General features: G+C 41.1%; 1 protein-coding gene across 5 annotated transcripts in view; it reads right to left on the bottom strand.

Annotated features, from left to right (window-relative positions):
- Foxj3 (forkhead box J3) overlaps positions 1 to 21,856 on the bottom strand; it is an 88,417-nt gene that overhangs the window by 3,888 nt on the left and 62,673 nt on the right. For 3 of the 5 annotated variants that reach the window (XM_087549272.1, XM_087549273.1, NM_001107971.4), the window contains 7 exon segments: positions 16,313 to 16,414; positions 9,408 to 9,536; positions 6,044 to 6,218; positions 5,115 to 5,528; positions 3,758 to 3,859; positions 2,066 to 2,257; positions 522 to 632 (listed from right to left, as the gene is read on the bottom strand). In XM_087549272.1, the coding sequence (XP_087405398.1) occupies positions 522 to 632; positions 2,066 to 2,257; positions 3,758 to 3,859; positions 5,115 to 5,528; positions 6,044 to 6,218; positions 9,408 to 9,536; positions 16,313 to 16,414 (1,225 nt within the window). 5 annotated transcript variants of the gene reach the window in all.

Here is a 21,856-nt window from a genome sequence, read left to right as displayed (position 1 = left end):
AGGCAATCAGGCTTGAGCTCTAGCCTCTGTATCTTGGTACATGAAAATCACTAGTGGGCGAGGAGGGGAGTGTGAAGCAGACACATCCCTTCCCCACTGCCTGGCACACAGGTCTCTCCAGGTCTCACATCCTCACTGGCAAATAAATGTTATTTATTGTCTTTTTCTCAGACAGGTAAAGAGAAGGGCAGGGGAGTCACGGTCTAAATGCTCATTCACCCAGGTGACCCTTAAGACCCCTCCTTCCAGTTCTACCTGCACGCAGTTCCCTACCTACTCGCCACTTACCATACCTTTAGCCTGGAAAGAGTACATTAGTTCTTGGAAACCAACAGAACAGAATTCTCAGAAGCTAATCCACACAGATACCCCAAAAGCTGCATTAAGTCCGTCAAAGTAAACAAATGCTCAAAGGTACTCTGCAGCCCAGTTCACAGCCTCCCAAAGTGCCTCATTTACAGCAGGACACCCAAGCTTTACAGCTTTAAAGCTCTAGGTCGCAAACAGAACAGGGACATTACCTGCCATCGTAGTTCCTGGAGTGTTGAGCGCCTGTGGAATATGAGGATAACCAGGGGGTGGCATCACTGAGGGAGGGATTCCACTTTGCCTGGAATCTATGTACAAATTTCCTAACCAAGTTAAAAACACGAAGAGAAAACATGTTACCACTATCATCAAAACAAAGCAAGCACTAGACTCTTAATGGAATGGCTACCTACATGAAGCCAAGGAGGGGAAGACGGAAAACTATTCCTTCTGAAATGTAACTGGCTCCTGGTATAGGGTGCATGCTAGGTACTGAGCGCACTGGCATAAACTCATGTGCAAGGACATCTACAGTTGTCACTTCATTACAGCTCAAAATGATTTCCACATCCCTGACTTCACTTGACTCTCCCACTACCCACACAGAAAGCCTGACCAGAAATCACCTCTTCTTTTTACAGAAGTCAAAGGAAGCTCAAAAAAGTTAAGCTGGCTTGCCGAAGGGCACAGCTTTGGCACTGTCTTAGCTTCTGGATTTAGAATCCAGATGTCCTGGCTCAAAGACTCTTGTGCTGCTGCCCATTTCTCTACTGCCCTGAATGACCCCTTGACCGTCCTTGTGAGTGAACATCAGTTTTCAAGAAGACCGTGTTCCTAGGAATGCAAGTGTATCAAAATAAATTGCACCTGAATGCAATGAAATTGAAAAGTAACTACTATGTTTCCTAGGAAGGGAAGAAAACTGATCCTGACTAACAAGGTAAGGCGCATTGGACTTGGCTGATCCCAAGTCTTCACTAACCTCGGGAAAGCCAGACCTGTGCCCAGGCTTGAGATGGCATCAGAGATGACCTAGCCCAAGCCCCGCAGCTCACATATAGGGGAAATAACAGAGGAGAAACTTGACAGAAGCAGGATCAGACTCTAAGCCCAGGTCATTAACTCCAAGATAAGTTGCTCAAACTTTATCACACTTTTATTTTCACAGGAGAAGTGATGGGAGGGGTGAGGAATGTGGAGGGAGGGAATACACTACAATTTCTCATTTTCCCATGCCCTCATCTCAGAGCCTGCATAAGGACAACCTGCCATTCATTGTGTGCAGTCTTCAAATGGTCCTTAAACTTTTCATTTTAACATCCTTAAAAGATTTAACACTTTGATTTTCACTATAAATCAACAAATTTAAAGTGAAATAATTTTATAACTATGTTTTTAAGAAAAACCAACGAGTATCTTTTAGAGACTTGTTTAATAACAATAAAAAGTTAAGGATCGGGGTTGGGGATTTAGCTCAGTGGTAGAGCGCTTGCCTAGCAAGCGCAAGGCCCTGGATTCGGTCCCCAGCTCCGGGGGAAAAAAAAAAAGTTAAGGATCACAAAGGATAATAGTAATAATTCACCCAAATCGCAACAAAATAGCCCTTTGCCTCCAAACTTTCAAGACTCCCTTTCCATAAAGTATTCGTCATCACTCATTTCTTAAAAACAGCACAATGTAAATAAATGTCACCCTGAGAGACACATCACACTATTACCCAGGACAGTGAGCTCATGGAAGTCTATGAAGCCCATACCTGCCCCGATGTGTTGGGAAGGTTTTGCTGGGTGCATGGCACCATGACAGACATTCTGCTGAGCATTACTCTGTGAGTGGATAAGGCCCGTCTGTGTGAAGAACTGATTCAGAGAGGAACAGAGGTCAGCGAACTGAACCTGATCTAAGGACCAGTTCTTGAGATCCGCCTGCCGCATACTCTCCATCAGACCTAAAAGGAAAGCGTGTGAAACACAGTGAGCGTGACTAATACTGCACGATAAAGGCCAATACAAGTCTTCTCAGTCCACAGTCTCCAATCACTCACGTCAGAATACATGGTGTACTCAGACCCGAATTCAACCTCCAAACCCATGTGTTACAAAAGGAAGCCACAGTCCGTGGCATACATGGAATTTTGGTGTTTGAGGGAAGTGAAGACAGATCCTGAGGACTCACTGGCCAACGAGCCTAGGCTACTACTTGTCTCAAAAGAGGGGGCAGAGCTGTATAAGGGTCTGAGCTTAGAGCCCCATGACCTGCCTAAACGCCAAGAACTGCGGCATGTGCCTGTAACTCAGGGTGAGGGTCAGGGCAGGAGAGAGAACACAATCAGGAGATGGGAAAAAACATAAAACCATGATGGACACCACACACAAGGAAGACTACCAGACGCCAGCCATTCTAAGTCAAAACTGTAGGCTTCTGGTTCAGTGAGAGACTGTCTCAGAAATAAGGTGGAGAAACTACAGATGAAGAGATGTCGCCCCCTGGCCTGTCCATGTGTAAGACACCCACACATAGCACACAAAACATAAACCAAGCAGAGACGGCTTCAGCTGGCAAAACTGCTTGTGCAAATCTGAATTCAAACCTTAAAAAGAGTCCATAGTAAAAGGACATAAGTGATTCCTTTGAGCTGTACATATGTACCTCAGCATGCACTCATGCCAGCAATCTTCATATACATACCAGACACAAACAGTAATAAACAGAAAATAAATAAATAAAAGGTGGACAGCAACTGGGAATAACATTTGTAACTGTGCTAGGGCCCCAAAATGCAACTGTCCATGCAAACACACAAGGGGCAGGGCAGGGAGACAGACTACGCAAAACCTGATTCTTTAAACATGGCCAATATTCCTGCAGAATTCATCTATGTACTGTTTTCCTCTATCAATTGCCCAATTTAGTAGAAAATTTTGTGTCCTTTAAGAACACTACCATTGGGGTAAAGAGATGGCTCAGCGGTTAAGAGCACTGACTGCTCTTTCAGAGGTCCTGAGTTCAATTCCCAGCAACCACATGGTGGCTCACAACCATCTGTAATGGGATCTGATGCTCTCTTCTGGTGTGTCTGAAGACAGCTACAGTGTACTCACATACATAAATACATCTTTAAATATTAAAAAAAAAACCTCACTACCACTGCAAAAGTCATGTCTTTAAATAAAATGATGCTTCTTACCCTCTTCTCTCTTTTTTTTTGGGGGGGGGGGGCGTGTGAAGGGGCAAAACCTTGTTATGTATTTCTGGCTGGAGTATTTACAATCTAGTCAACAGCTGGCTCACTCTTGGCAACCCTTCCACCTCAAGTTTACCAAGGGCTAGGAAAGCAGGCACACACCAACACACTTGGCAGGAGATACTGTATTGCACTATAAAGAAAAAATGTTCCAGGAAAAACATTCACGATTAATTGGTTCTATGTAAAGAAACCAATCCTTACCTTGGAACTGTGAAAGGTCTACGTCTGACCAGTTAACACTGCTGGCAATTCGACAGCTTTCCTTCAGCATATCGAGTGTTGCATACCAGTCGCTTGAAACACCTAAAAAGCAATGTTGACAATACTATTAACTCTAGGACAGGTTAGGGTTATGGGTGTCAAAAGGCAGGTCACGAATCCCAAGTTCTACCACCCACTGGCAGTGTGATCTTATGCAAACTGCTTCAGCTCTTTGGAGTTATGCTTTTTCTATCTATAAAATGTGCTACGTTTTACTTGATTTGGAATAATAACAATGCATCTGGACTATCTAATACACAATGGTAAAAAAAAAGTTTCATCCCACCTCACACACATGGGATGTCTAATTCACAGGAATGAAACATTATCAGAGCCACTTAATTACTTCTGACTCCCTAGGGATGGCTTTTCTCTATGGTGCCACCAGCAAAGAAGCCTAGCAAAGGTGCACCACCGACTGTTTCAATTCCAACTGGACTTTCTTTGCCCGGGCACCAGACTTTTGTTTCCTCAAACCGCCCAATCTGTCTGTTCATTAACCATTCCCTCAGAACGTGCAAAGAACGGGCTTAAGTTTCTGAAGATTATATTGATATAGATAAGGCATGCTTATCTACGTATGATAAGCTTCTTATAACCATCTGCTTTGTCCCCAAAAGCTTTAATTCTATTTGACAACTTTCTTAAGGCACGTATCTAAAAATAACGTCAAAATGTTTAGAAAATATTCCATTATGGCAGAAAAATTTTGATCCTATTATAGAATCCATTATAATTATTACTAGGAAAACGAAACCAACCATTGAAGCCAAACAAAAAAATTAAAAGTATTTTTCTGATTTTTAAAATACTCATTCAAAAAAAATTTTTTTTGTTTTAGTAAAAAAGTTAAACCAGAGGTTTGAGACCAGCTCAGACCACCTGCTGAGAGACCACCCAAAACAAAACCAACCAAAACCCAAACACAAGTCATTTACTCAAAGCCAGAGCCACACTGGGGATTCGAATGCCGTCCTTTGTGGTATACACAGAACTTGCGCTGTATCTTTTACACTCACACAGTGAGTCTGCAAGTCTGAAAACAGATCGAACACTTCATTCATTCATATCACTAGAAGCAGTGCCAGGTCAACACGAGAATTTAACTGAGTCTGCCTATGTTTCCAATGCATTTTAATCAAGGAAATCTTCAGGAGGTCACCCAAGAAGTGAATGAAATATAGTAAGAAAAGATTAGACAAGTAAAAGGGTTTCAGTAGTAAATACTACAGGACGTCCACATAATAAAGGGCAGATCTAAGTCACAGCTATTCCAAGAAAAGCACGAAAAACTTACCAGAATTACAGGATACCTGTTGAGGGGGTGGTGGTGGCTGATGCGCTAACGTCTGGTGCTGATGGTTTGGATGGTGTTGTATGTGCTGATGTGGAGGGGGGTGCTGGGAGTGAGGCGGCTGTAGCTGGCTGTGTTGCTGTGGGTGTGATGCTGGGTGCTGGGGACGCTGTGGGTGCTGTGGTAAACCATGCGGTCTATGGGGTGTATGTGGAGAGGGCTGTGTGTGCATCTGGGGGTGGGACAGCGAGACCTGTGCAACCGAATTACTACCTGTGGCACTGAGGCCACTATGATTGTTGGGCAGGCTGCTTTGGTTGCTGTGAGGGTGAGAGGTCACTGTACTGCTAGGAGAGTGCTGATAGGAACATGAAGTATGGGACTGTTGGGAAGATTCCGAAGGGATGCTCATTAAACCTGAAAACAGAGTAAGATCATTTGTGGTCAGATGTCCTTCCATCTCCTGACACTTGTCCCAGTATTATTTACAGAGCAAGGCATATGTATGGAATCAACATTCAGATGCACACATGTAAATTTTTTTAAAGGTGCCATAAACAAACCACAAACTTGGTGCTTAAACTCGAGTGGCTATCTCACTGGGAATGCTAGTCGGAACAAAAACAAGGCCCATGTATTCTTGTGTTACCTCTACCAATCAAACATCCCATGTGCCACAGACGTGGTGTGAGAATTCTTCAGCACAATGCTCCAGAATGCCCTCATAATCAAGTCAACTCTGCATGTAGGTTGAAATTAGTGTGTTTTCCTTTGCCATAACATAAATATAAATAGCTCAGTAAGCCAAAAGTGGCGTAACATACTCTCCCCCAAACTCATCATAACTTTCTAGAATTAGCAGGTCTAAGAGATGGTCTATGAAATTAAAACACTCATGTTATGAAAAAAAGGACATTTAAAAAGACGCTCACCTTGTTGACTAAGTGATTGCTCAAAAACTGACTTATACAGACTCCGAAACGAGGCACTAAGATCTTCAAAATTGTATTCTGTGAAAAGCAGTTGTTTATCTCGTTCTGGAAGGTTGTACTGCGGCTGCTGCTGAGGCGTTAGTGATTGAGAGACTGGTTCTGGATGGTTAGTGACCTAATAAAGAAAACAATGAATATAATGGCTCAGTATTAGCGCCAGCTCTGGAATCCAAGTCAATAACATCAGCCTGTGGGTTTTCCATTCTCTAGCAGGCACACCCTCCTTTAAGTGTCAGAGGGGGAAAAACACTGGCTTGGAGCTTGAGGAACCACAGCGATCCAATCCAGCCTCCACATGCATAAGAGAAACAGTGAGTCAAGTGAGATAAGCCTGGAATTCTCTCCATCTCTTCAGCATGATTTCTGTAGACTGCACTGTACCAGAGAGCGACCTACACCGCTTCCATTTATTTGAATCATCTTTACACAAGTTCAAATACCATCAGCAGATAGGACATTGCCCAATGCAGCACTATTCATTTCAGGAGGAAAGATGTTGACTGAGGGAACAAGAATGGAAGAGATAAACAATACAGAAGACAGGGGCTGCAGGTCCTTGGTGGAAGGCTGCTCAGCATGTATAAGACCCTGAGAGCCACCCTAATACCAACTCCTGCCCATAGAAGAAACCCATCACAATGACTCCCAGATGTGCAAAGCAAAGGAGATCCTGAACAGAAAGGGACAGACAGGAACCTTGAGTTATGAAGGTTACAGAAATACAACCAGAACTTCAAAAAACAAGAAGACTGCACGCATGTAGGTTAAGTTTGAAGGGCGTATCTGTGCTATGCTTGTGAAGGTAGCTGTCTGCATTCTGTGACACGCATGCAATCATGAGGGCTGAAGTTTGGATCCCTAGAACCAAAACAGGGGCGGATGCAGGGGCATGCATATGAAATCCCAGCAGGCCTAAGGCAAGACGGAGAGTGCTGGGAAGCTCAAAGATCACCTAGTTGGCATAGGCAGTCGTGAGCAAGAATCTGACCATGTATCTTTTATTTTTATTTTTTGTAGGGCTAGGGATGAAACCCAAGGGTCTGCATACGTCAGGGAAATGCTCTGCCACTGAGTTATACCTACCGTCCTACATCAACTGTATTTTTGAAAGATTTTATCAAAAAATGATAAACTACCATTTGGTTAGTGTTCTGTAAGTTAAGGTTTGTATAATCACTGAAAATTAGTTATTCAAAATGATGCTCAAGATATTTGCAATAATAAGAAAAATATTAATTTTTTTGCTTATGTTTTTTCAAATACCATTTTTAGGGGACCTGAAGGCTACCACATGCACATCCACTGACGCGTATGTGTACAAAATACCCATAGATGTAAGATTAAAAGTAAATTTTAAAACAATCTTTATGAAGAGGTATGGTTCCACCAGTCGCATGCTGCTGAGTTACCCACCACCACACCAATGGTGAAGGAAAAGCGCAATGGCAGACGTTGATGGCAGACTTGTGTTAACTCCCAAACGTGATGAGTAGAGGTTTTCTCCTGCCCTCCTATTTTGCGAGGCAACCAAAAGGCAGCTTCTCATCCATTTCCCTGGTTCAGTAAGGCATGGTCCTTCTTGGCTATTACTGAATGTAACAAGACTGCCCAGCTGCCATATAAACCCCCCATTACAGCAAACCCTTACTCACGCAGCCTGTCATAGCCACACGGGCGTCCTAGCTTGATATTGCCTGTGAGATCTGGGGAACTGAGCTGTATCCTCAGACCAAATAAATGCTCAATGTCTACTCTTACCTTATGATACTAAGTCCTATTCTTTGGTATCAAGACATTTTACACTTAGGCAACTTAAAATCATTAAATGTTTGCTTACTTCACTTTATTCTTTTTATATAATAATCTTTAATCACCTATGTATAATAGGCTTCCCACGTCTGTGGGTTCCACGTCTGTGGATTCAACCAAACAAATATTTTGGGGAACAATTTTTGGTACTAAATCAGATACAGTTTTTCTCCTTTACTCTGGTCTAAACTACAGAGTATAATTCAGTGTATAATGCACATCGCATGTTCATTATACTAGGCACCTAAGTCACAGAAATAAGTAAACTGTGGAGGCCATGCACAGTACTACACTATTACAAATCAGAAACTTGAACGTTGTGCTGGGCAAAAACATCAACTTGATACAAGCTAGAGTCATCTGAGAAGAGGGACCTCAACTGAGAAGATGCCTCCATTACACTGGCCTGTGGGTTAAGTCTGTGGGACTTTTGTTTTTGAATTAATGATCACAATGGGAGGGCTTACCCTACTGTAGGCAGCATTATCCTGGCTAGCGGTCCTGGGTGGTATATAAGAAAGCAGGCTGAGCAAGCCATCAAGAGTAAGTCAGGGCTGGAGAGATGGCTCAGCGATTAAGAGCTCTGACTGCTCTTCCAGAGGTCCTGAGTTCAATTCCCAGCAACCACACGGTGGCTCACAACCATCTGAGACAGCTATATGAGACAACCAATATGAGACAGCTACAGTGTACTCATATATATAAAATGAAATAAATCTTAAAAAAACTCCCAAAAGAGTAAGTCAGTTGGTAAGCAATATTCCTCAGTAGACTCTGCATCAGCTTCTACTGTGTTGAGTCTCTGCCTTGACTTCCTCTACTAGACTGTACACTTTATGAGAGTAAAGCATGTCCTCTCCGAGTTGGTTTTGGTCATGGCATTGCATGCAGCAACAAAAACCTAACTAGAGCAAGAATTCTCTGATTTTCATGTCCACGGGTGAAGAAGAGAGACTTGGTCCTACACATTTTTTCTATTTTCTTGTCCCTAGAATATCGAGAAATCACTATTACACTAATGAACATTTTGTTGTGCAACTCTTGGCTCAGTATTCTTAACTAGATCCTCTGAAAAGAGCATCAGTCATCCTTAAGTCATCTTCTCCTAAGAGGTAACAGACAAGTACAAGAGTAAGAATATTCACATGTGAGCCCCTTCATGCCAAGACTTTGTTTTCCAGACTGAATAAAAAGATAATCTGCTTTATGGGCTCATTAGCTGACCAGGAAGAAATCACACTTCATCTTCCACTTACTCTAGTTACATGTCTGGGCATGCGTGTACCATGGCATGCGTGTACCATGGCATGCGTGTGGAGGCCAGAAGAGAACTTGCAACAGTTCTTTCCCTGCATCATGTGGATCGTGGGGATGGAATCCACAGGGCCACTTCAATAACCCATTTCTACATTTTTTAAATTGGCATTTCAAGTATATTTGGTTAAATTTTGTACAATGAATATTCCACAAAGAAATTAACTTCATCGGGACTTACCGGTGTATAACTATGTACACTTCCCACACTGTTCAAATTAACAGACGCCAAACTCTGGTCTGAGAGACTGTTGTTAAGGCTGCTCCGAGGGCTGTCACTACCATCCTGATCAGTGTTGTACAATGTTACCTGGAATGAAAAGTAAAGCAGCACCTCAATGCACAGTTCCTAGACTTCAGAGGATTGTACAGTAGCACTGCAAACCACAGCTGAGCCTACAGCCAGACAGAGCAAAGTGCTTTTTCCTTCAGTTTCTGCACCAAAGCTATGTTTGAACGTTAAGTCCTTGCTTACCATGAAACAATTTTCTTACTGCTCCCAATCTAAAATACATGGTTATCCAGAACATAAACTAAATTCAGTGGGTGTAGTTAGTAAACATTTAATATCAGAAGGTTAAAAAAAAATCCATCTTATGTAGTTTTTTTTATGTGGTGTGTCAATGCATGCATATAAGTGTGCACCAGTGTCTCTGACACTAAAAGCACATAATCATAAAACCAAGAATATACAATATAACTTTTTTTAATTGGCATTATCTGGTATATTGAAAATTATCACACAATTTAACTGATTAATTCATTTGAAATAACCATTAATCCAATTACACAGTAGCATTATACAGTAAACAAGTAAAATGAAAGAGCGATGGTCTACATTTTTGTAAATTCTCGAGGTCTGCTGGATATCAAACAGCAAGCTCTCATTCGCTGCTTCAGAGGCAGTCTGACACCGTGTTGCTTAAGCATTGATGAACTTCTCATGTAACTGTGCATAGTTTCTGACACATCAAAACATGCCAAGTATCAAGATTATAAAAACTGAAGTTGCAATATGTAATTAAAAACCATGGCAAGGGCTGGAGAGATGGCTCAGTGGTTAAGAGCACTGACTGCTCTTCCAGAGGTCCTGAGTTCAATTCCCAGCAACCACATGGTGGCTCACAACCATCTGTAATGGGATCTGTAAAGAGTGTGACAAGCTACAGTTTACTTATATAAGTAAATAATTAATAAAAAAAATTTTAAAAAAAACCATGGTAAATATCTTTATACTCAGTTAAAATCTACTGTTCTACCTTGTACTTCCAACTGACCATTTATTTACACATGTTATAACACCATTTGGAAAATGATTTAAGTGATCTTGTATTAACATATTTCACTATACATTGAAAACAAACAAACCCTAACACCTGCTAACATCACCGCAATCTCACTAGAGGCGTCTTAGTAGTGGGAAGCTAGCAGACTCACTGTAGTGGAGTCTCCAAGAATTCTAGTTTTTTTGTCTGAAGCTTGGATTTCATTATAAAAGCATTTGTCAGCACTAACTGACCTGTCAGTTGTTCCGGGCACTGAAAGCAGTACCTATGAACACAGCAGCTTCTAACTCAACAAACACATGCTTCTCTGAAATACTGTTTTGTGTTCTGTCCACCAACACTAAGCAGAAGTTTGCTCTGTGGTAACAATTTAGTAAAACTTTTTCCTGCTTTACCAAAGTAAATTTAGTTTTAAGTTTTATCTAGCTTGTAACTATGGCTGTGAAGACTATAAAGGATGTCATGCGTCAATTACTGATGTCTAGCTAATGTTACCCATCAATTTGGCACACCAGTGAAAATACAAATTTAAAAACATTAACTCTGTTATTCTGAAACCAGTTCTGAACTCAACAGACTCACAAGTGACTGAGTTACTGAGACATTCACAGATGACTACATTTTGGGAACTAATGACACTACTTACCTCTGGTTTCCCCAAACCCTGCTGCTGCTTCTCCTAACCATCCATGTCAACAGTGACCCTCATCTCCGATCTCACCACATGGAGATCTACCACTACTGCCAGCCTTTTCTGTGCTAAAATCATTTATGGTTTCTCTTTCACAAAGCATTGTATCCTATGGCATTATCTGCCATAAATATTACTGCCTTCCCCTATTAAAAAATATTTTATCTGACTGAAAACATTATCATCTTTTATAATTTCGATCTCAGATCTATCTAAAACTGACTTTTCTACACTGAAGGTGATTTTTCTTTTTACACTTATTAAAAGCATTGTTGGATTTATTCAGAGTCTGTCTAGTCTTATGTTAGTACCAGTTTCATTTATAATAAAAGCTTTCTCTTGTTTAATATTTGGGAGAGGGGTTGGGGATTTAGCTCAGTGGTAGAGCGCTTGCCTAGCAAGCACAAGGCCCTGGGTTCGGTCCTCAGCTCCAAAAAAAAAAAAAAAAAAAAAAAAAATTTGAGAGAAAACTCCTCATTTAAATGTGTGTATGTATGCAGAGCAGACTGCCTCAAGTGCCAAGTTCAGCAACATTATCCACCTCTGTCTGACAGTGACTCTCAGTGACCTAGACTTTACCAACTAGGCAAGTAGACTGGCTGGCCACTGAGCCGGACACCCTCCTCTCTCCACCTCTTCAGTAGGAGGGTCACAAATGCACCTCATCATATCCGGTGTTTTTTACAAGGGTCCAGAACTCACTCAGGCACTTGTCTTTGTGAGCTTCTGTGGTTGGAATATGAAATGTCCCCCACAGACTTACATGTTTAACACTTGATCTTCAATTGGTGCTACCATTAGGGGAGGTTGCAAGGGGATGTGAAACTTGAGATTCTACGGTGCTATACCACTTCCTGTTCACTTTCTGCTCTCCAATACTGATGCAATATGACCAGCTAGCCCTTGCTGCCATGACACTCCACAGTAGTGAGTGTAAACCCTTTCTCCCTTGTCTAGTCAGGTACTCAGTAACTACTCCACAGGGCATTTACCTTACCAACTGTGCCATCCCATCGGCCCTTTATCCGACAATTCTCAATTTGTCATTTATCTACAGCTCTCCCTCCCTCCCCATCTTCCTTCTCAAAAACACATCAGATTTTGACTGATCATCAGCATTCACAAGAAAAGCTGACTTCTTTACAATCACTTTCTGCATAAAAACTGTGTATTTACTTAGTTATGGCTTTATTTTCTGCCAGTTACTTCTGGTCTGAATATCGCCTTTCTCCAATTATGGGCTGTTCCTACTCCCCCCCCCCCCCCCCGTCCTCCCTCTCTGTGCTCTGAGAGCAGCACCAGCGCTGCAGGTATGCATCAGCGCACTCAGCCGCCGCCTGGGACTTTCTTACCTCATGCATTAGGACTTTCACCCTCTATGGACATGTTCACCGGATTCTCATTTGATTATTGTTATAAATATAAATATAAAATACTTTCTACTTCACACACCCTCCCTTTTCAAACCACAGTCCTTCACTGCATTTGTTTTGGTTGTTTCCAGATACTCAAACCATCAATATTTAACTGAGGCTATTACTTTATGCTTTACAGGCTTTGAAGTTTGAAGTTACTTGTATTTCACTGATTTTCTAATAAATATCACGTATCTTTGATCCATGGGGGTAAGTTAGAAGCATACTATTTAACTTACCAATTCTGAAGAACTTTCTATATTTTTGCTATGACTTCTAACCCTAATTCCATTCTAGGGGAAATACGATCTGTATGCTATAACGTGCCTTCCAAATACTGACTTGGTAACTACTCAATGGGTACTCAAAAATATATTATGCAATTGGTGGATAAACAGTGTACATAATTTAGATTTCCTAATTTGAGTTCAAATTTTCCACAACTCTAGTGGAATTTTTTTATTTGTTATCAGGATCTTGATATTCTAGTTCTGAGTTTATCCGCAAGTTAAACTCTAGCATTACAAATAAGATTTGTTCACTTTTTTTTTTTTCAATTCTGTCCATTTGAGGGTATGTTTTAGATGTATACAAAAAACTGTCAGGGGCTGGGGATTTAGCTCAGTGGTAGAGCACTTGCCTAGCAAGCACAAGGCCCTGGGTTCGGTCCCCAGCTCCGAAAAAGAAAAAAAAAAGAAAAGAAAAAAAAAACTGTCACTTCATAATCAATATAAAAACTCCCTTATAAAATATAACTTTGCCTAGAACTTTTTCTTTTTTCTTTTTTTCGGAGCTGAGGACAGAGCTTTTCTAAGTACTGCAGAGCTGGGTCTTCTCCTCCCACCAGTCTGAAGCTCTTACCTGTAAGTGAAGTATTGCTTGTATCTACGTTCATGCTATTCCTGGTGTAACTGCATTAAAAACTGTGTTTGCTTTCCTCCCAATTCTCCTTTGTTCCTCCCCTTCTTACTTTTGAGATTCACTGTTTCCTTATTACACTGGTATATTGTTGTATTATTTTTTTAAAATAACCCGAACAGTGATGGGTTGTTCGTAAGACATGGAACTTTGATCAGTAATTTGTGGAAAATTATGGCTCCGATGATCTCTAAATAGAATTTAGCTATCTTTTAACAAAAATATTCACCCACCACTGTACAAACAGTTGAGACTAGTCTAGAATGGTCTGTCCTGACTCACAGGACAAATGCTATAACTTGGCAGCCTACGTTATTCACCACAGCTCTCACCAAAGACTGTGGAGTGCAATATTTGTCCCCTGTTTGGAAAGACTGCTAGATTCCAGCCAGTAGTGAGTCTATTTTCTTTGTATCTGAAACCAAGCTCACAGAATTAGGTTTTCACAAATGCTTAAAAGTGGATTTTGCTTATATAAACTTCGACTTCTGGTATGCCTCAGGATCTTTTCTCCTAAGTATTCATTCATTTCAAAGTCCCCTCCACTGGTTTCTTCTGTAGCTCTCGGACAAGGCTGTCTCAGGTTCCTGTTCTGTGGCCCCATGTCCCTCATGTAGAGGTGCTAGTGTGTTTGTACAGGTTCGGTAGAGGGGAAAAGGCGAATGGTTTGTCTGGTACTAGTTCTCTGAAAACAAGACCTAAAAACTGCAGCCCCTTGAACATCATCATACAATTTGATCAGAAGATCCTACCATTATTTCTTCCTGGGTTACATAATAACTTCAACTGTCCAAGTCTAGGCCCTCAGCATCTCAGACTGCTGCAAAAGCTGTATTAGAGAGTTCTGGTTTCAGACTATAAACACTTCATCAGAAAGTTTTCAGTTTAGATCTCCATCATTAGAGATGCTACTTAGATGTCTAGGGCCTATTCAAAATAGAATAACAGAACTGTTAGGACTTCATCAAACTCCATCACCACTAGGAAACACACCTAAGGACAGTGATCATTCTACAGATCGCCACGTAGGAAGAAAAACTATTGTATTTCCACTGCCAGTGTCCTTTCAAGACTGAAATCTGCTCCCATCACAAATTCTTGACAATCTTTACGTTCCTACAAATAGATCCCATAGGTGCAACAATGTATGCATTTATATTTACATATGTACATGAGAAAAATGGAAACAGAAAAGGCACAAAGTAGACAGGCCGGAAAAAGGCAGAGGCCACAGGCCTGGGGGTGAGACAAGAGTACAGACTGTGAACACAAACAGCGCAGATGCAGTTTCAAGACCCTGCCTGCGCCATAGGAAAGGCTGCCTCATGACGCTCCCAAAGCACATTAGACTTCCGACACAGAAGACCTGGCTGTCTTGGGGAGAAGAGGCATTTGCACTAAACTGTGTATCTAACCACCAGCATCTCCAAAAATACAGCACACTACCAAATATGATTTTTTCTAGACTTGAGTATCACAAAACAGGTTGCGCACCATTAAAATGGGTTGTGGAAAGTGTGGAAAGTGTTTTGTTGTTGCATTCTGCTGACTTCTGTGATGACTACTGTTGTCAACCTGACAAGATCTAGAATCACCCATGAAAGGAGACCTGAACATACCCATGAGTGACTATCGTGATTCGATTAAGTAATCCACAGGGAGGACCATTCCTTGAGTGGAGATCCTAGACTGTATAAAATGAAGAAATCAAACTAAGCACTGACACTCATCATGCTACAACCCTAATTTTTCTGCCATGATGGACTGTACTCTTCAACTGTGAACTAGGATGAGCCCTTCCTCCCTCCTCAAGGTATTTGTCAGAGTACTTATAAAATCAGCAAAGGAACTAAGAAACATCCCATAAAATTTAACAACTCTTTTCTTCAAGTACATATTTGAAAAGCCAATCAAATTTCAAAATGAATTGATAAATAAAAATACTAGTCCAGAAATTCTATCCATGGGAACTGGCCAAGTCAAAATTTAAATTAGCACATAACTTCTCAGTAAGCATGCTCCAATTCTTCCCAACAAATATTTTCTAATTGTTTATGGATGGTGATGATGATGGTGGTGGTGGTGGTGGTGGTGATGATGTGGCAGGGGAGATACTACTAGGAACTGGACCCAAGGCTTACTTATACATGCTAGGGAAATATGGAGCTATATAAATCTAGATCCTTTAAAAATATTTTTATTACATTTATTTGTTTATTCTGTGGAGGGGCAATCAGGTGAGCACATGGAGGTCAGAAGACAACTCGAAGGATTTGTTTCCTCCATTCACTATGTGGGGCTCACCTTAAGAACTGAGCTTTAGGTTCTCAGGCTTAGCAGCAAGCACTTTTTTTTTTTACTTTTTTTCGGAGCTGGGGACCGAACCCAGGGCCTTGCTCTTGCAAGGCAAGCGCTCTACCACTGAGCTAAATCCCCAACCCCAGCAGCAATCACTTCTATCTACAGAGTTATCTTGCCAGCCCATACATTTTTTTGAAGACAAGGCATCATTAAGTTGTCCAAGTTGGCCTTGACCTCATTCTGTTGCCCATGAAGCCTGAAATTGTGATCCTTCTGCCTAACTTCCTCTGCAGCTGTAATGACAGGACAGGCCCTACCAAAACTGGCATTTGTGCATACACTTCAAAACATTCTAGATTCAAGTCTCAAGCTGTCATCACGTATAGATTGAGCAAATTTATATCATCTTTAAACTTCACATACATAACAATTGTCATTACTCAGGACATTGAAAAATGTTTAAAAGTGGAATTACTTTGTTAGTCACAGTGTTGATTGCCAGAGTTGGAGAGGCACTTCCCGAAATAATACACTCCATTCCCAAAGAATCTGAATCTATGCTATATGGAGTTGAGGCCTAAAATACAAGAACAAAATAAACAATTATTAGCTTGTATAGCCAACAAGTCGACACAGTTTGAAGGGATTTTATCAAATTCTCCAATATCCAGTGTTGTGCCTTTTTTCAAATTATGAAAATAAGCAGCTATTTAAAATCCCTTCTGCATTCTTACTATATTCTGGCATGCTACTGGCCTAATCCTACCAAGTTTGGTACTCCCTTATTACACCTCAGTGAGTCTCATGATAGGGTGGTAGGGTGGGGCTGGCACCTAACAACTTCCCCCACTTCTCCTTTTCAGCAACAGTTATCTGCCCATAGCTGCACGCTAGGAACCACCGTTCCCAGACTTATCTGCAGCTAGCTGTGGTCATGTGACTGTGCCATGGTCAATGGAGTATTGAGTAATACATGCAACTTCTGCAGCATTTCTTTGAAGAAGCTGGCTTGCCTACAACGTCTCCGTCACACTGTATGACAGAAATAGTCTTGTCTAATCTGACAGCTGACTTAGGCAATTATTGAGAAGCCCTGGGAAAAAAGATTAGAAAGAGTCTGGACATCTAAATGACTGTATATCCCTCTGACTTCAACTACTCCTGTCTCCACCTGAGAAACAGGCATCTCGTTTAGGCCTCTGTTACATCCTTATTACTGCTTACATAAAAAAATGACAAACAATATCTTAAATAGTATGTCCTATGCATTGTTATAAACATGAGTTTCTAAAACAATGCACAAATGTTGTCTGCATTTAAAGAGTGTGTCTCGGGGTTGGGGATTTAGCTCAGTGGTAGAGCAAGGCCCTGGGTTCGGTCCCCAGCTCTGAAAAAAGAAAAAAAAAGAAAAAAGAAAAAAAAAAAAGAGTGTGTCTCTCAAAAAATTTACCCTCAGTGTTAGAAAGGTAAGAAAGGCAAGTGAATAACTTGTGACCATGGTGTCAATTGTCTGGAAGAAATCCCATCCTCACATGCCGCAATTGAGCATAGACTTTTAAAAGCTCACACTTGGGGCTACTGGCATCATTTAATAACAGTAACTATGGGATTGCAGAAGGCACAAGGCCTTGGATTCAGCTTACCCACAAGGCAACAGGAAACCCTAAGGGGAAAAAAATCCACAGATACCCATCTAAGATTCAGTGTTGTAATGAATTATTAATACACTCATGAAATAAAGAACATCTGAATAAAATAAGAAAAAGCTTAGTGGAGAGATTAAAAACATGAAAATGAATAAGACCTAGATAAATATTATTTGTGAAAGAAAACTAGTCAGTGAGGTGGTTATATAAAATGAATGAAAAAGAAAGGAAAACAATTAGTAATAACTTGAACAACAAACAACTAGAGAAAGCAGAGCTGCAGAAAGCTGTGTGGGTCTCAAAGGTCTAGTCAGGAACGTCACTAAACTATTAGAACTGATGAGTGCTCTTTATAAAATAGAATACAAAATATACTAAGAGCCAGCAGCTTTTCCATATTCCAACAATGAAAGCAACCCAATTCTTAAAGAGCTCACACCCCACAATCTGTTAAGCAAACAAACCAAAGTAAAAAACTTTCACAGTAACAATTACAAAGTACTTTAGAAAGAAACTGGAGGAAATACTAGAGGCAGAAGACCTGCTGCCTACACAAGTGAGAACACTGTTAATATGCTCACGCTACCTAAAGTAAGCTATACATTCAATGCAATACTCATTAAAATACAAAACAGCATTTGTCACAGAACCAGGGGGTCGGGGAGCCAACCAAACAAACCTCAACTTCATATTGAAACCAATTCAACTCTAGATGGACAGAGCAACTCTGAGGAAAATGCAAAGGCACGGGTATCACAGCACCTGACCTTATCCCACACAACAGAGCCACAGTAAGAAGCAGCACAGCACTAACATAAACGAACTGCTTTCCTCAAGACTGGACTTAGGAGCTGCAGAGCTGACTCAGACATGATGAGCACTTGTCCTTCCATGGGACCTGGGTTTGGTTTCCGGTACCCACATGGCAGTGTACAACTGCTGTCTGTAAGTCTAGGTCCCAGTGCCCTCTTCTGACTTCTAGAGGTACAAAGCATTCATGTGATGCACAGACATACATGTAGGCAAGATACTCATGCACATAAAATAAAACCACCTTAAAAAGTAAATTCAGAACCATGCCACTCAGCTCTTACTCCTTGGACTCCAACAACAACGTCAACACTATAGTTACCCATATTTATCAGAGCTATTCCAATAGCTGAGAGATGACTATCAATAACTGGATACAGCATGCATTTAACTATGCAGTTATACATGTATATATTTATACATATACAAAATGGAGTATCTTTCAATAATGAAGAATGAACTCTTACTTGCAGGAAGTGAAGGACATCAAGTTAAGTGAAATAAGGCAGAAGAAAGACAAGTGTAATGTCTAAGCTCATAAGTTGTAACTAAACGAATCCTTCCTTAAGTTGCTTTTTCAGTCTCAAGTAGAAGAGCAAACATACACTGGTCATGTATTAGCAACTCAAGACATATTTTCATGTGAAAATACCACTGTAACAATACAGTTAAAAACACAACTAGTTGGTATGGTTGAGAATAGAGAAGGGAACACAAAAAAAAAAAAAAAGAAAGAAAGAAAGAAAGAAATAATGACTAACATTTGAAAATTTAGTAAAAGACAAATCTGAAAATATGAGCTCAGTGAACCAAGGACAAACTCAAAGGGAAAACGAACAAAAGAACAAGACTCCGTGCGGCTTACAAATGCAGTAACTTCCAACACAGTTGAGGAAAGAGAAGGAGTTGGTTGGAAAAAAAGGAAAACTGTCAGAATTTGTCGATGATGTCATTATTCAGAGTATATTCCAGGTCATGTAAACATGGTATTTACAACTAACAAGATCAAAGGATAAAATGGTTAACAGACAAAATCAACTTTATGCTTGCATAGCAACTAGAAAGTGTTTAGCACTCATTTTATAATAGCACCAGGAAGCCATATTAAGGATTAAGTCCATCTAGAAATATTCAAGTCCTTCCTGCTAAAAACTAAAATTCTGTCTGGCAGAAAAATACCTAATGAGTGCAGAACCCCTTTCATAGGTTGGAATAAATATCGTTAGACCATTTCCCAGATCAGCAGTAGCCTGAGTAGAAAATCTTGGAAATAATGAAAATGTTCACTTACTATCTGTGACAATTCACTAATACAGGTATCAAAGCATTCCAATTATAAGCCTACCCATTAATTGTGTAAAAAAGCCAAAATTCTACCCAGTTGTTAAAATAAGTTTCATGTACATGAAACCTTCAACTATGTACAGGATTTGTTTTAAAACCCCTAGATTTTATTTTATTTACACTTATTCTTTGGAGGTAACATGCAGTACCTTCCAAGTAGTGCACACAGGTATTCTTGTACAACTAAAGTGTCTGCTCCTTTCTATAGCTGAGGAGGAATGTAGGCTTCATTCCTTCCTCTTATCTCTTTAACCTTTCCTTTAAACACATCCTTACTCTTTCTCAGACTCAACTGAGAAATCGAGTAACAAAAAACAAAAAAAAAAACAAACAAAAAACAAAAAAACCCCATAACAATATTAAAAACATGGCTAGATACAGAGTATCCTCAGAAGAATGTCCTTTTGGGCCAGTGGGCTGGCTTACCAGGTTAAAAAATACTTGTCAGATAAACCTGATGATCTGACTCAATCCCTACTCTAAGGTGGATGACCAAAACAAATCCCAAGTTGTCCTGACCTCCACACATACATACTACAGTATTTTCTCTTGTATTTGTGTTTCCTGCTTCTATATGTATTCATGCAAAATAAATAAAGTGATTTTTAAAAATCACATCACATGCTGGTGAGGATGTGGAAGAAAACACTCCTCCATTGCTGGTGGGCTACAAACTTGTACAATCTCTTTGGAATCAATTTTGATGGTTTCTCAGAAAAATGAGAATAGTTCTACCTTAAGACCCAGCTATACCATTCCTGGGCATATACCCAAAAGATGCTGTACTATACCACAGAGACATTTGCTCAACTATGTTCACAGCAGGTTTTGTGTAATAGCCAGAAACTGGAAACAATCTAGATGTTTCTCAACTGAAGAATGGATAAAGAGAATATGTACATCTACACAATGGAATTCTATTCAGCTATTAAAACAAAGACTGGGGCTGGGGATTTAGCTTAGTGGTAGAGCGCTTGCCTAGGAAGCGCAAGGCCCTGGGTTCGGTCCCCAGCTCCGAAAAAAAGAACTAAGAAAAGAAAAAGAAAAAAACAAACAAAAAAACAAAGACACCATGAAATTGCAGGCAAATGGATGGAACTTGAGATTATCGTCCTGAGTGAGGTAATGTAGACCTGGAAAGACACATGTAGTATGTACTCATAAGTGGACACTAGCCATGAAGTGCAGGACACCCATACTACAAACCACAGACCCAAAGAAACTGGTAACATAAGAAGGGCCCAAGGGGGGTTGGGGACTTAGCTCAGTGGTAGAGCGCTTGCCTAACAAGCGTAAGGCCCTGGGTTCAGTCCTCAGCTCCAGGAAAAAAAAAGAGAGAGAGAGAGAGAGAGAGAGAGAGAAGGGCCCAAGGGAGGATGTGTGACTCTTACTCAGAAGAGGGAAACAGAACAGTCAAGAGTAAATGGAAAGAGGGAACTGGGGGGAGAGGGGATGAGGAGAGGTATGGAGATGTGATCAGGTGTCTGGGGAGTGGGACTGAGAGGGTTAGGAGTAAGAATAGAAAACATTAAGAACATCCCTGGGACTAGCTGGAGACCTGGGATGGAGGCTATAAGGGTGACCCCAGATGAGATTCCTTCCCACCAGCAGGGAATAGAGAATGAAGTGGCAATCTCCTGTAGCCAGGTAGAACTTCCAGTGGATAGAGGGGTACACCAACTCGCCCACAAAATCTTCAACCCAAAACTTATCCTGCCTACAAGATGCTCAGGGATGAAGAGGGAGCAGAGATGGAGGGAACTGCCAACCAATGACTGGCCCAGCTTGAGAGCCATCCCATGCGAGACAGCCAACCTTTGACTCTATCACCGATACTCTGCTGTGCCTGCAGACAGGAGCCTATTCTAACTGAGAGGCTTCACCCAGCAGTGGATGGAGGCAGATGCAGAGATCTAAAGCCAAGCATCAGGCGGGGCGAAGGGAGTCTTGTGGAAGAGTGTTGACCGAGCCAGAGGGGTCAAGGATACCACAAGAAAACCTAGAATCCAGGAGTCTCAGAGTCTGAACCACCAATGAGCATGCAGGGGACTGAACCTACCACCTACCCCCGACATTTGTAGTAGATATGCAGTTTGGTCTTCGTGTGGGTTTCCTAACAATTTGAATAGGGACTGTCTCTGACTCTGTTGCCTGCCACTGGATCTCCTTGCCCTACTTGGACCGCCTGGTTAGGCCTCAGTGGGTGATGAGTTAGTCCT

The sequence above is a fragment of the Rattus norvegicus genome, chromosome 5 (genome assembly GCF_021556685.1).
Source record: "Rattus norvegicus strain SHRSP/BbbUtx chromosome 5, alternate assembly SHRSP_T2T, whole genome shotgun sequence".
In the NCBI taxonomy this organism is placed as follows: Eukaryota; Metazoa; Chordata; class Mammalia; order Rodentia; family Muridae; genus Rattus; species Rattus norvegicus.
This window is presented reverse-complemented; position numbering and strand designations above follow the sequence as displayed.